Here is a 13877-nt window from a genome sequence, read left to right on the forward strand (position 1 = left end):
TCTATAGAGCGTGTAGTACTTTCAAGGAACGTACTTTTAAAATTATCCAGATTGTTTAAAACCCCCAATTTCAATTAAAATTTTCAGAAAAGTTTAGTACAGTGTATTAATTACAAACTCCTTTATGGAGGGTAGAGAAAAAAATGAACACAAAGATTTTGCTTTAAGGTTGTATGGTAGCCATTTACAAATGCCCTTGTCTTTTTCATCCTGCTCTATGGAATGTTCTTTCAAAGCAGGAACTATGGAATCTTCATTTCTATTTTGTATCTCACACTCCTATCATGGTTTGTATATACCAGGTATGTATTCTCTGTATATTTATTTCATCAAATCCTATTTAAATATGTTCTTAAATCCTCTCTCATGAAGCCAAATGGGAGAAATGGAAAGAGTGTGGAAAGTGTGGGGTGTTTTTTTAGCCAGGATCTGAGCCTAACCTCAGTAGATTTAAAGATTCTGCCTATCCACATTCATGAGATTTCTGCTGTCACTAGGTGGCTCCATTTGACTGGTTCTTCTGCTTCACATCAAAAAGTTGCAGATATGCCTTTAGGGAAAACTTGATTAGTAAATACTTTGTACCTACTTAGGATTAGATGGAATCTTGAAGTCAGGAAAAGAGATAATGCCAGTATAATCATTTTCTTCCACCATGTCAACTTCTGATCCTTCAGGATCCTTTGAATAAAAGCAAACATCCTTGTCTTAGTGCGGGTTTGGTTGCTGTAACAGAATATCTGAGGCTGGCTCGTTTCACTTATAAAGGGTAGAGATGCATTTTGGCTCACAGTTCTGGAGGCTGGGAAGTCCAAGAGAACGGCACTGATTTTTTTTTTTTTTTTTTGATAGGCAGAGTGGACAGAGAGAGAGACAGAGAGAGAAAGGTCTTCCTTTGCCGTTGGTTCACCCTCCAATGGCCGCCGCTGCAGCCGGCGCACCGCGCTGATCCGATGGCAGGAGCCAGGAGCCAGGTGCTTTTCCTGGTCTCCCATGGGGTGCAGGGCCCAAGCACCTGGGCCATCCTCCACTGCACTCCCTGGCCATAGCAGAGGGCTGGCCTGGAAGAGGGGCAACCGGGACAGAATCCGGCGCCCCGACCGGGACTAGAACCCGGTGTGCCGGCGCCGCAAGGTGGAGGATTAGCCTATTGAGCCACGGCGCCGGCTGGCACTGATGTTTGACAAGTGCGTCATCCTGCTTCGTTTCCTGATGCATTAGTGGAAAAGTGGAGGGCATGCAAGCATGTGTGAAAGAGTTTGCTCTTATAACAAAGCCGCTCCTGTGAGAACTAACCGACTCCTGCAAGGACAGCCTCAATTGGCCCTCCTGATCTAAACACCTCCCACTGAGCCCAACTTCCTAGCACTGCCCCACTGAGAATTAAGTTTTATCACAGGAATCTCGAGGAAACACACTAAATCATGACAATCACAAAAGCACAGGAACCACATTTAAAAATTTTTAACTGGTTATATAATCTTTGATCTACAAAAATATTTACCAACAAATATCCCTATCTTATATGAAGGATGAGGACACATGAAGTATTATGGAAGGCAAACACTGTTCATTTAAACCATTTCTCTCCCTCTTTTTGGAATCTTATCCATCTCTCCTCACTATATAGAAGAGGTTCAAATTTCTACTGTACAACTAAAAAAAGTTTAATTAAATCTAAAAGGAAACAACCTGATGGTTTTAATAAACCAAATACCTAGTTGATTTTACAAATTTGTTTCTAATTTTTACATATGTTCATTTGAAGGTTTATAAAATATTCCACAAACTATATTTTTAAACCAGACATTCAATAAAGGTACAATATAGACATTTTGAGGTTAATAATGGCTAAATAAACCTCAAAGTTCTGATAAATTTCCCCACAATCTTTGTTTTATGTTAGCAAATTACTGAAATTAGGTTTCTACTTTTCTTGGACTATCTGTGGTGGTTCAGTTTAGTTTTGACTCCAAAGTTTGGCATTATTTACCATTACTGAAATTCATGGTCAGAACTGGCTTTCTTGAATTAAACATTGTAAAATTATTTTTGAATAATAACCACACTTGCAGGTAAGCATCTTTCCGGCTGTTCTTGTCATCCACTGTGCACAGTCCTCCTAAGATAGTCATTCTCAAGGGCTCCTTCTAAGACACTGCCTACCAACTGACTCCCTCCCTACAGCTCTGGGATTAGCTTCCTCAATACTCTGTCCCTGGCGCAGCTCTTACATGGAATAACTGGTATTCATTCTTCTGTATGTGGTGCCAGGGCTCTGTATGACTCAAGCTTAACCGTGGAGACATGGGATAAAGAGCTTATGTTTACACCCTTAGTCATCTCTGACAGAGAAAAGGCGTTTGAGCTGCCATTGCCTCTGTTTAGTTCTCTTCCAGACCTTCTGTCAGTCAGCTTATCTACTCTTCTCATTTTGTACTTCTTCCCACCCCCATATCTGAATTCATGCTGTTTTCTACATGAAATGGTCTTCACTATTTTAAAAGAATCTATATGAATTCTTTTCATTAAGACCCAGCTCAAAGTTTCCTTTACTTATTCCACTTCAGTAAAGGATTATTTTGTTAATTTAGAATTTATTTATTTATTATTAAAATAAATAAGATACTTACTATGAACACTAAGACAGTTTCTCTCTTGGCTGGCTTCAAGTCATCATTCAATGAATAAACTCTAACTTTTACTGTAAAAATAATTGATATCATCAAAAGCTGCTAAATACACAGGTATTTTGATTTTTTTTAAAAAACAATCATCCTTAAAAGAGAGGAGTCCCATTAGAAAAATTCAATACTCATCACCACACACAATTTAAAAGAAAGAAAAAGTTAGTTTGCATAAATATGTATTACTAAAGCGTATTTTATTTTGAAAAGAATCCTCTGAACTTTAAAGAACTGATTCTCCTAATGAATTCATTCAGATACATTTACAAACAAAGTCTTTGGAACACATCCATAGTTCAGAATTGGTTAAACTGTAATTAGGTCATTGTTGATCAAGAATTTCATAGTAGCAAAAATAGTGACATGGTTTTATTGAGCCATGTTAATATGTTGTCCTATGTTGGAGTTGAAGATTTTAATGAAAAACTGGTTTGATTCAGACAGTGTACACTCTTCTACTTATGAAAACCAACAAGGCTGATTTGAATTGTATTCTGTTGTTATTTATTAAACCAGATCCTCATTGTTTAAAAAAAATATTGGCAGGGCTCAATAATTGTTCATTCTCCATCTCTTTCTGTTTTTAAACAACAGAAAAATCTGTGTAGCTTTTAACTGACAGCTGTTTGAGCCACACTGATCTAGTTCTGTCCAATATATATTTCCATCTCTAAGTTTTGCTGATATTCAAGTTATTTCATGGCCAAAAATTTACTGAAATAAAATAGAACTGCCACCATTAACCAAACACCTTTTAAAGGGTTGGTGTTGTGCAAATCCCTACATGAGAAGTCACATTGAAACTGGTTCTACTGAGACTACAAGAAAAAAGAACAGAGCTGGATAAATCCTGCACACTTTGCTCTCTCCTTTCCCTTCTCACACCCAAATCCTTCTTCCTACCTTGCAGACACACCTGGTCTAGGCTTGTGCATTGCTGGGGAGCTGCCAGAGGAGGACATCACAAAACTATGGCACACAGCCCTGGAGTTTAAAACTTTGGTTTCACCCCCTGCCTTTGCCACTTCCTAGTGTGACCCTGAATGGGATATGTAATCTCCCTATATATTAGTTATCTCTGTGGTAAAACAGGGACACTAGTATCTGCTGATAGCGTTGCTTTGAGAACTAAAGACAAAACTTTTGTATAGCTCAGCACATAAGTAAACAATTAATGTCCATTGCTTAAGTTTTATTATTTTATTTCTATGACAATTATTTGTCTAGATTCTAACCCAGTTTGTGTCATCACAACAATGGTGTATTGAAGGCATGGTCAATAAAGTTGCTTGTACCAATGATGTGGTTAAATCATTTTCTAGAATGTTGAATGCTTTCTATGTGCCAGACTATACCAGGCATGGAGTTAAAGTAGTAGTGAACAATCAGGAATGAATGTCTCCTAAGGCAGTGTAGGAGACAGGCAATCTAAATTAATTCTATGGAAAACTCCAGAGGGTTTGAATGGAAGGGGGAGATTTGAATTATCTGGGGTGGGGGTGGGATGGTCAGGAAAGACTGCTCTTTTGAACAGTTCTGTGACCAGATGTTAGGGTATATCAGAAGTTGGTGAGGTAGGCCGGCGCCGCGGCTCACTAGGCTAATCCTCCGCCTAGCGGCGCCGGCACACCGGGTTCTAGTCCCGGTCGGGGCGCTGGATTCTGTCCCGGTTGCCCCTCTTCCAGGCCAGCTCTCTGCTGTGGCCAGGGAGTGCAGTGGAGGATGGCCCAGGTGCTTGGGCCCTGCACCCCATGGGAGACCAGGAAAAGCACCTGGCTCCTGGCTCCTGCCATCGGATCAGCGCGGTGCGCCGGCCGCAGCGCGCCGGCCGTGGCGGCCATTGGAGGGTGAACCAATGGCAAAGGAAGACCTTTCTCTCTGTCTCTCTCTCTCACTGTCCACTCTGCCTGTCCAAAAAAAAAAAAAAAAAAAAAAAAAAGAAGAAGTTGGTGAGGTAAAGAAGGGGCAAGGACAGGCCAGGCAGAGGTCACAGAATGCTGTCCAGCTGTCAATACAGGTAGGAGAGCAACTGAAAAGAGGTCATTTGGGCTTGTGTGTGCAGAAGCAGTGTGGTAGTAGATGAAGCTGATGAAGAAGGTGGGGCATGGGTTACAAGAAATGGAGGGATTTGGGCCAATGTTCTAAAGTCCTTTATCCTATAAAGCCTTGAAGAATGAAGCCTGTATCCTAAAGATGCTGATACTAAAAAATCATCCTAGGATCTTCAAATTAAATGTGTCAATCAGTACATCAGATTCAATAAAAAGATTTAATTAATTAAAATTTCTTTTTTTTTTTTTAAGTATTTGTTTACATGACAAGTAGAGAAAGAGATCTTTCATCCACTGATTCACTTCCCAATGACTGCAACAGCCAGGGCTGGGCCAAGTCGAAACCTGGAACTCCATCCAGGTCTCCGTCATGGGTGGCAGGAACCCAAGTACTTAGATCATCATCTGCTGCTTTCCCAGGCTCATTAGCAGGGAGCTGGATCAGAAGTGGAGCAGCCCGGACTCAGCCAGTGCTTATATGGGATACCAGTGTCACAAGTGGTAGCTTAACTCGCTGTACCAAAACACTGGCTCCAACTAAATATTACTTTTAAGTACTTCTTTTTCGTTTCTGTAAATAAGGCTTTGTGCTATTCTATAGATTAGATGACAATGGAAACCATTATTTTTAGTAGTTACCATGCTATTTGCTAGGCACTGTTGTAAGTGCTTTACACATACGAATTCTGAACAATTCTACAAAGTAAGTTGTATTGTTATCTTCATTTTATAGTTGACCAAATGTGGCTCTGAAAGTAACTCACAGAGGGTCACTTAGCTAATAACAGCCCAAGCTGAAATTTGGATTCAGACAATCTGGCTTCAGAATCTAGTTTCAAACACTATACTTCATTATTTCTCTCTAATGGGCAAATATTTGGAGGAAAATTCATTTTTTTCTCTATGATTATAATAAACGAGGATATGGGGTAGGCATTTTGCTTAGTAGTTCAGACACTGGATAAAACACCCATATCTCATATTGATGTGCCTGGGTTCAAGTCCTGGCTCCTGACTCCAACTTCCTGCTGATATAGACCCCAGGAGGCAGTGTTATGGCTCAAGTAACTGGGTTCCTCCTACATTGTGGGAGACATGAATTCAGTTCCTGTCTCCATCCCCAGCCCATGTGGGCATCTGGGGACTGAATCAGCAAATGGAAGCTCTCACTGTCTGTTTTCACCTTCTCTCTCTCTCAAATTAATAAATAATTTTTTAACTAGTGTAAAAAATGAGAATACCATATCTTCTTATGGTAAAATCCTGATACAGAAATAATAAATAACATGATTTTTTTTTTGACAGGCAGAGTGGACAGTGAGAGAGAGACAGAGAAAGGTCTTCCTTTTGCCGTTGGTTCACCCTCCAATGGCTGCCACGGCTGGCGCCCTGCGGCCGGCGCACCGCGCTGATCCGAAGGCAGGAGCCAGGTGCTTCTCCTGGTCTCCCATGGGGTGCAGGGCCCAAGGACTTGGGCCATCCTCCACTGCACTCCCGGGCCACAGCAGAGAGCTGGCCTGGAAGAGGGGCAACCGGGACAGAATCCGGCGCCCCGACCGGGACTAGAACCCGGTGTGCCAGCACTGCTAGGTGGAGGATTAGCCTATTGAGCTGTGGCGCTGGCCAAATAACATGATTCTTAAGGACAGTCTTGCTAACTAAGAAAGGTCTCAGGCCCTGGGTATTGGAGTATATACTTATTGGACAAAGACTGATGACCCTAATGAAGTATCCTGAACCACAGGAGGACAGGGGCAAGGACACACTTTTATGGTTTAAAAGGACCTAACCTTTATGGGCAGAGGCTATTTCCTTGAACTCCAGTCATCTTCTTAAAGTCAAGAGATGGTGCTCTTCTGGCAATGATATTGTGTCCAAGCTGAAAACAACAGCCCCACCTTCTCTAGGTCTTTCTTTTCTAAACTATCTTAAGAGATACTCCTGCTGAAATGGTAATGGTGTAGCCACGTTTCACCTCCTCCTCTTCACTAGCCAACAGTTAGCAAGTATCTCCTGTGTGCAAAGGTTTTCAACAAAGCCAGCTGGTCTTGCCTCTTTTTCTCTGCATTTCTCTAACAATACCATTAATGAAATTCCATGCCCCCCCATACATGTATCTCATGATTCCATCTCTGATGTGTTCAAATGATCATGATGATGAGAGAAAGAGAGATGAAGGCACTGGAGGCTTTGCAAACATGTGAACATACTGGACAGCGTTATACTTTTCTATGCTTTATTTTTGGTTTTGACCGACAATCCTGCCCTTTCTCCATCTAACAGAAGAACCATGAACACGAATCTGTTCTAACAGAAACTTTCTTAAATAGATTCTTTTTAAAAATTAACATTCATCTATTTCTGTGATCTAGTTTATACTCTTCTGAAATATCTGAGTCCCTATGGTTGGATTTGTATTCTCAACTTGAGAATTATCTCCATAGTTAATGGACTTTTTTTATGAACATGGCTCTATAACAAATTATTTGCCCATTGCCAAGATTATGCTTGCAATTACATGTTACATTTGTTTATCTAACACAACTTTTTATAATACTTAAAAAGAGTTTTTCTACTTAGAAATAACTGATGGAACAGATAATACAATTACTGATATTGTAATTTATTTAGCGATTCTCTATAAATGTAAAACTAAAATGCTATTTGAAAATATAAAAGTCATTAGGAACTAAAACTCTTTTGAATAAGTTGTAAATATGTCTCTACTCGATATCAGACATTAAAAAGCTTTACAATATAATGTTAATTCCCCTATCGCCACTCCCAGAGAAAGAGGCAACTTTACCTGACTGGTGAGGAGTATAAACAGGTTTGTCTGTGTGAATGAAGAGAAATCCATTGTCATAGGTTATTGGCATTTTTTTTGATCTTGAAAAATGCTTTGACACAACTTCCAAATACACATGTGAAGGTGCATTTTGTCCTGTAGACAATTGTTTGGGTTGTATCTGTAAAGGAAAATATTGATGGAAAAAAGCATAATTCTAATGTCATAAAATCCTTTGTCTTTATACAACCCACATAGAACCTCCTTAGAACCAAAACTCAGCCTGCATATTTCATCATTTAAAAGGTGGTACGGGACCCAGAATGGTAAATTACATTAACCCAAAGCCCTCATAATAAAAATTTAGCTTTAAGCAATTTAAGGTCATTTTGGTTCCATGTTGGCTAAATTCTGTATGCATTTAGTAAAACTAGTACTAGAGAGGCTCACAAGAAACGTCCACTTAATGAGCTGGCTGGATCAGCCCACACTCTCCACTCCCTCTGTACAACATCCTGCTGATGTAATGAACACTGTGTATTATATCACACGTGTCTGCTCCCTGGTTTGAGATACATGATTTGTGTATTTAATTGTTATGATCCCCATTACCTTAAATGATACACAAACTTAATGTATAAAAAGCAATGAAAGAAAGAAAAGTTTCTGAAAATTTAGCTTTTGGAAACATGGATAAAAGTTAATCACAAACCAACTGCAATGGAATTAAGCATGTGAGATTCTGGTAAAAGTTTGGAAAACAGTAAAAATCTATACATATCCTGCATTCAGATTGCTTTGCAAGTGTCTTTAAGGTCCTTCTCCACTTTTAAGAAACAGAAATTATAGAACAAATACAACTCATTAAAGGCATAACATATGATAAATAAGATTTGACACATCTATCAGTAGACACTTAAAAGATCTTGCACTGGGGCCAGCGCTGTGGCACAGTGTGTTAACACCATGGCCTGAAGCGCCAGCATCCCTTATGGGCACTGGTTCTAGTCCCGGCTGCTCCTCTTCCCATCCAGCTCTCTGCTATGGCCTGGGATAGCAGTGGAAGATGGCCCAACTCCTTGGGCCCCTGCATCCACGTGGGAGACCCGGAGGAGGCTCCCGGCTTTGGATTGGCACAGCTCCGGCCATTGCAGCCATCTGGGGAGTGAACCAGCAGATGGAAGACCTCTCTCTCTCTCTCTCTCTCTCTACCTCTACCTCTACCTCTCTCTGTAACTCTTTCAAATAAATAAAATAAATCTTAAAAAAAAAGATCTTGCATAACAACAAGCAATTGGCAAATAAAAATTTATAATATTAAAACTAAATGTTTGTGCTCTGTATCAAGTTTTATGATTCTCACCTTAAACTACTTTTTCAATTAAACATCTAAATCAGCATTGTTCAACAGAACTTTTTGTGGTAACAGAAATGCTCTATGTCTATGCTGTCTAATGTAACAGCCACTAGTCATATGTAGCTATTTGAGCGCTTGAAATGTGGCTAGTGCAACTGAGAAGTCAAATTTTAAATTTTAGTTAAATTTGATTGGTCAGTCACTTGTGGCTGATCTCATATAAGAGAAAATATACTGAAAATACCACTCCTGGGAAATGAATTTTAATTCTTAATAAAACTAATAAGTGGAAGCATTTGTTAACAGAGGACAGCATGGGGCCAGTATGGTGGTGCAGCAGGCTAAGCCATAGCCTGCAACACCATCATCCCATATTGGAGTCTGGTTTGAGCCCCAGCTCCTCGACTTCCAATCCGTCTCCCTGCTAATGTGCCTGGGAAAGCAGTGGAGGATGGCTCAAGTACCTGGGCCCCTGCCACACGCATGTGAGATCTAGACGGAGTTCTGGGCTTCTGGTTTTTGTCTGGCCCAGCCCTGGCTGTTGTGGCCATTTGAGGAGTAAACCAATGGATGGAAGATTACCTCTCTCTCTCTCTCTCTGCCTTTCACTTTGCCTTTTAAATAAATAAATCTTTTAAAAAGGGAAAGCATTTCTTCTCAAGAATATTAATGAGGGCCAGCGCCGCGGCTCAATAGGCTAATCCTCTGCCTCGCGGTGCTGGTACTCCGGGTTCTAGTTCTGGTCGGGGCGCTGGATTCTGTCCCGGTTGCCCCTCTTCCAGGCCAGCTCTCTGCTGTGGCCCGGGAGTGCAGTGGAGGATGGCCCAAGTGCTTGGGCCCTGCACCCCATGGGAGACCAGGAGAAACACCTGGCTCTTGCCATCGGATCAGCGCGGTGCGCCAGGCGCAGTGCGCTGGCCGCGGCGGCCATTGGAGGGTGAACCAACAGCAAAGGAAGACCTTTCTCTCTGTCTCTCTTTCTCATTGTCCACTCTGCCTGTCCAAAAAAAAAAAAAAAAAACACAACCAATATTAATGAAAGAATTCCTGTATTTGATCAGAATTTATTTAGATTATTGTTTCTCAAACATGAGAAATAAACAAGTAAACATACCCCCTTCACAGGATAAAAGGACTATCAGGGTTGATTTTTCTTATTTATAATAGAATAAAACAATTTTATTATAATACTACTAAAATATGTACAAACCTAAAACTAAGTATAATCTTATGCTTACAAATTTTATAAAATTAAAAAGTATAAACAGGATGGGGCATTTGGGCTAGTTATTAAGATGCTGGTCTGGGTTCAATTCCTGGTCCACTCCTGATTCCAGCTTCCTGCTAATGTGCACCCTGGGGATAGCGGGTGCTGACTTAAGTGACTGAGTCCCTGCCACTCACATGGAAGACCTGGACTGAGTTCCTGGTTCCCAGCTTTCGCTTGGTCCAATCCCAGCTGTTATGGTGTCAAACAGCAGATACCTCCCTTTCTCTCTCTGTGTTTCTCAAATAATTTTAAAAAAAATAAAATAAAAAACAAGATTATAAATCTAAAATGTTAGAAAATCAATACAATTTTAAGCTCTTTACAAAACTTTAATTTCTATGTAAAGAACTAATTTTAGAGGAATATTGGCTTGAATGGATGCCAGAACCCTTCTCAAGTCTGATGTTCTTTGATTTTTCTGGTATTTATCATCAGAATTTTTAATAAGAAAGAGCAGCAAGTCTATTGCTAAGCAATCTGTACTACAGTATCTTAACAGAGGAAAAGTTATTTGGTAAAGATCATTCTATTAACTATAAGTTACCAGGAAGAACTATTCACTATAGTAATCAACAATTTTATTAGTTTGAGAAGTTATGATTGTAGACTATTGGAATTTAAACAAACATATAATATCTATGGATTTTTGTGAGCAATACACTACAGATCAATATACATATTCACATTTCTTGATTTCTTTGTAGTAATGAGTTTTTTTTTTAACTTTTTTTTTTTTTTGACAGGTAGAGTGGACAGAGATAGAGAGAGACAGAGAGAAAGGTCTTCCTTTTGCCGTTGGTTCACCCCTCCAATGGCCACCATGGCCGGCGCACCGCGCTGATCCGATGGCAGGAGCCAGGTGTTTCTCCTGGTCTCCCATGGGGTGCAGGGACCAAGCACTTGGGCAATCCTCCACTGCCTTTCCAGGCCACAGCAGAGAGCTGGCCTGGAAGGGGGGCAACCGGGACAGAATCCAGCGCCCTGACTGGGACTAGACCCCTGGGTGCCGGCGCCACAAGGCGGAGGATTAGCCTATTGAGCTGTGGTGCCGGCCTAGTAATGAGTTTTATGGTAAGGAAGTATTTTTAATTCACATCCAAATATTTTTACATTAGTATGCTTTTATTTTCCAATAAAAATGTGAAAATTTACATGCATTGCTCAAAAAACATACTTATTTTGTTAAGAATTTTCTGTTTTACTCATATCATCATTAGTGACTGACATTCACTTAATAACCACAGTGAGAGTGCTATAAATGATCTAATCTATATGCTATCAATATTTAAACTTTTCATGCATTTTCTCAAGAATATTCTGCACATGTAAAGAAAAGGCAGGATAAATACATACTGTTAAGGTTGCAGAGTTTTGGAATTTATTTTCAGAGGATAAACTAACATAGCCTGAAGAGTAGCTAAATTTTTTATCAGGATAACTTTTAATGGAGATGGTTGCATCAAATGCTTCAGTGTATCCGTACACTTGAATCACAATGTTTTCAGATGCTCCAACACGCAATACTTTTGGTGCTGAAATGACGTATCTGTTGAAACAGGGGAAAAAGAAGGTTCAGTATCTTTATATGACATATTTTCTTATATTTCTGATAATTTTTCTCTCAAATAAAATATCTGATTTAAGATAGACATAGTTTAACTTATATGACATTTTAAAACAAAATTTTTTTGTGATCCATCATCATTTTAGCATAGTTTCCAAGAAGAAATAGCTTGGAATTAAGAAAAAGAGCTGGAGATTGAGATTTACCTTTAGAAAGTTAAAAATAGCACTTCCAGAGCCCTTGCAACCAAGGATGACACTCCATTGTGTTGAATGCACATGTGAATGGGCCCAATGGGACAAAGACCTGCTGGACACCAGTGATTGACTTCTGGCTCAGCTTTTGGCTGAGTGAGTATGGCAATGTCGCCCTCCCTCTCTAAGACTAAAATGATTTACCTGTGAACATATCTCTAGGCTGTGGGGGTTAAATAAGAACACATATATGAAAGCACCAGCATATTTCACGATCTATACAAAATGTGTTAATTTCATTATCAATTGAAAGGGAATAATCTTAGAAATATTATAGCACTGAGTGGATGAAGAAAAATACAACAACTGGGGTGGGAGGTGATGTATCTGAAATAGAATTAGGGATGGAAGCCCTCAAAGAGCAAATACTAATAACCACACAACAATAGCAATAATAACTGTCATTGAGGGGCTCTCCCTAGCAGAGGCATATTATCACTTTGAATAGAATTTTTAATCTTCATAACAAGCCAATGATGTAGGTAGTGGTATTATTCCCGTTTTTCAGGTGACAGAGGTTAGTTTGAGCTAGATTACAGGGTTTGTAAGTGAATGAGGTGGGACTTTATATTCAGATCTCTCTCTCATTATGTGTACAGTTGAGGTCAATAGTACAAGTGTGTCTACAATCACAGTCTTCTTGTTTTTTTTTTTTTCCATGTGATTTGTACAGGAATGGAAGTAAATCTATACAAGCTTTTGAAACATTAATTTTAAAATGTGTAATTTTTTCACTATTTGATTAAATGGAAACTCAAATATATAAACCAGATTATTAATTATATATCACAAAAGTATCTAATTTGAATAGTGAGAACTACATGTGATATTACATAGAAGTGTGTTTCAACCCAAAAGCATGTAGTGATTAACTAATTCAGGCTGCCCCATAGGCTTGGGGCACACCTACCTCTGAACCTGGCAGAATGAGCTGCAGGCTCCTGCAAATATTATGACTTTTTAAAAGCCTTTTTAGAATTATAAAATCCCCCATAAATATATAAAATTATTATGCATCAATTAAAAATTTTAAAAAGTTATAAAAAAGAAAAAGTAATCTTCTGCAACAATGAAATCAGTTTGGCAGCAACTATATCATCGAAAACACCTGGCAGTCCTTCCACATGACAACTAGTCTGGACCCATTTACAGGCAAATTGTAAAAGAGGGAAAGAAAATCCAGACGTCCAGTCATCATCTGAATTCCCCTTCCCTAGTGCTGAGCAGGAGGACGGTAGAAAATGAAGTGTTCAGCTGTGATGTTGCGTAGCAACATACATTTCCTGTAGCCATACTCTGCGTTAGAGCCATTCCAATAGGAAGGTCTTACTGTGACTTCATTGTAAGATGAGGAAACTGCTATCAACTTACCACCACCACACAGCTGATAAGCTATGGAATTAGAAATTGAAAACAGTCGGTTTTCAGAATGAACACTTTCAACTGCTGTAACAACTGAACTTGGCAAGGATTTTTGGGGATGGGCATTTGTCCTAGCCATAAAGAATTTTGTGATCAGAAAAAATGTAGAAGAAAAAAATGCTATTTTAGTTCCAATATCATTAAAAATTTTGTTTTTGGTTTATTATTAATTTTTAATTGCCTAAGGGGTGGCAGTATTGAAACAAATATTCAGTGTTTAGAAGCCCCTAAAAGATGGTTCTGGAATCATCCTTCATACAGAGTTCAGTCCTTATTGAGTCATCAGTAGTATAATCTATCCTAATGAAGAATTTCATGCTTTTTATGATTTCTCTCAATAGATGCAGAAGATCAGAAGTTCCCTGCCCGGAATGTTCTTTCCAAGATACTTGCATGACTTGCTACCTCACTTCCTTCAAACTTTGAGTCCCATCTCCTTAAGAGAACCTTCCTTGGCCACGCTTTTAAATAATAACCTGGCATT

At 39.4% G+C, this 13877-nt stretch overlaps 1 protein-coding gene across 2 annotated transcripts in view; it reads right to left on the reverse strand.

The window, feature by feature from the left end:
- Window positions 1-13877, reverse strand: part of C5 (complement C5) — a 94638-nt gene that overhangs the window by 79080 nt on the left and 1681 nt on the right. For both annotated transcript variants that reach the window (XM_008273377.4, XM_017350045.3), the window contains exons 2-5: window positions 11507-11699; window positions 7545-7707; window positions 2634-2704; window positions 590-681 (exon numbers count right to left, since the gene is read on the reverse strand). In XM_008273377.4, the coding sequence (XP_008271599.2) occupies window positions 590-681; window positions 2634-2704; window positions 7545-7707; window positions 11507-11699 (519 nt within the window). The remainder of the gene's footprint in view (window positions 1-589; window positions 682-2633; window positions 2705-7544; window positions 7708-11506; window positions 11700-13877) is intronic.

The sequence above is a fragment of the Oryctolagus cuniculus genome, chromosome 1 (genome assembly GCF_964237555.1).
Source record: "Oryctolagus cuniculus chromosome 1, mOryCun1.1, whole genome shotgun sequence".
NCBI classification, from domain to species: domain Eukaryota; kingdom Metazoa; phylum Chordata; class Mammalia; order Lagomorpha; family Leporidae; genus Oryctolagus; species Oryctolagus cuniculus.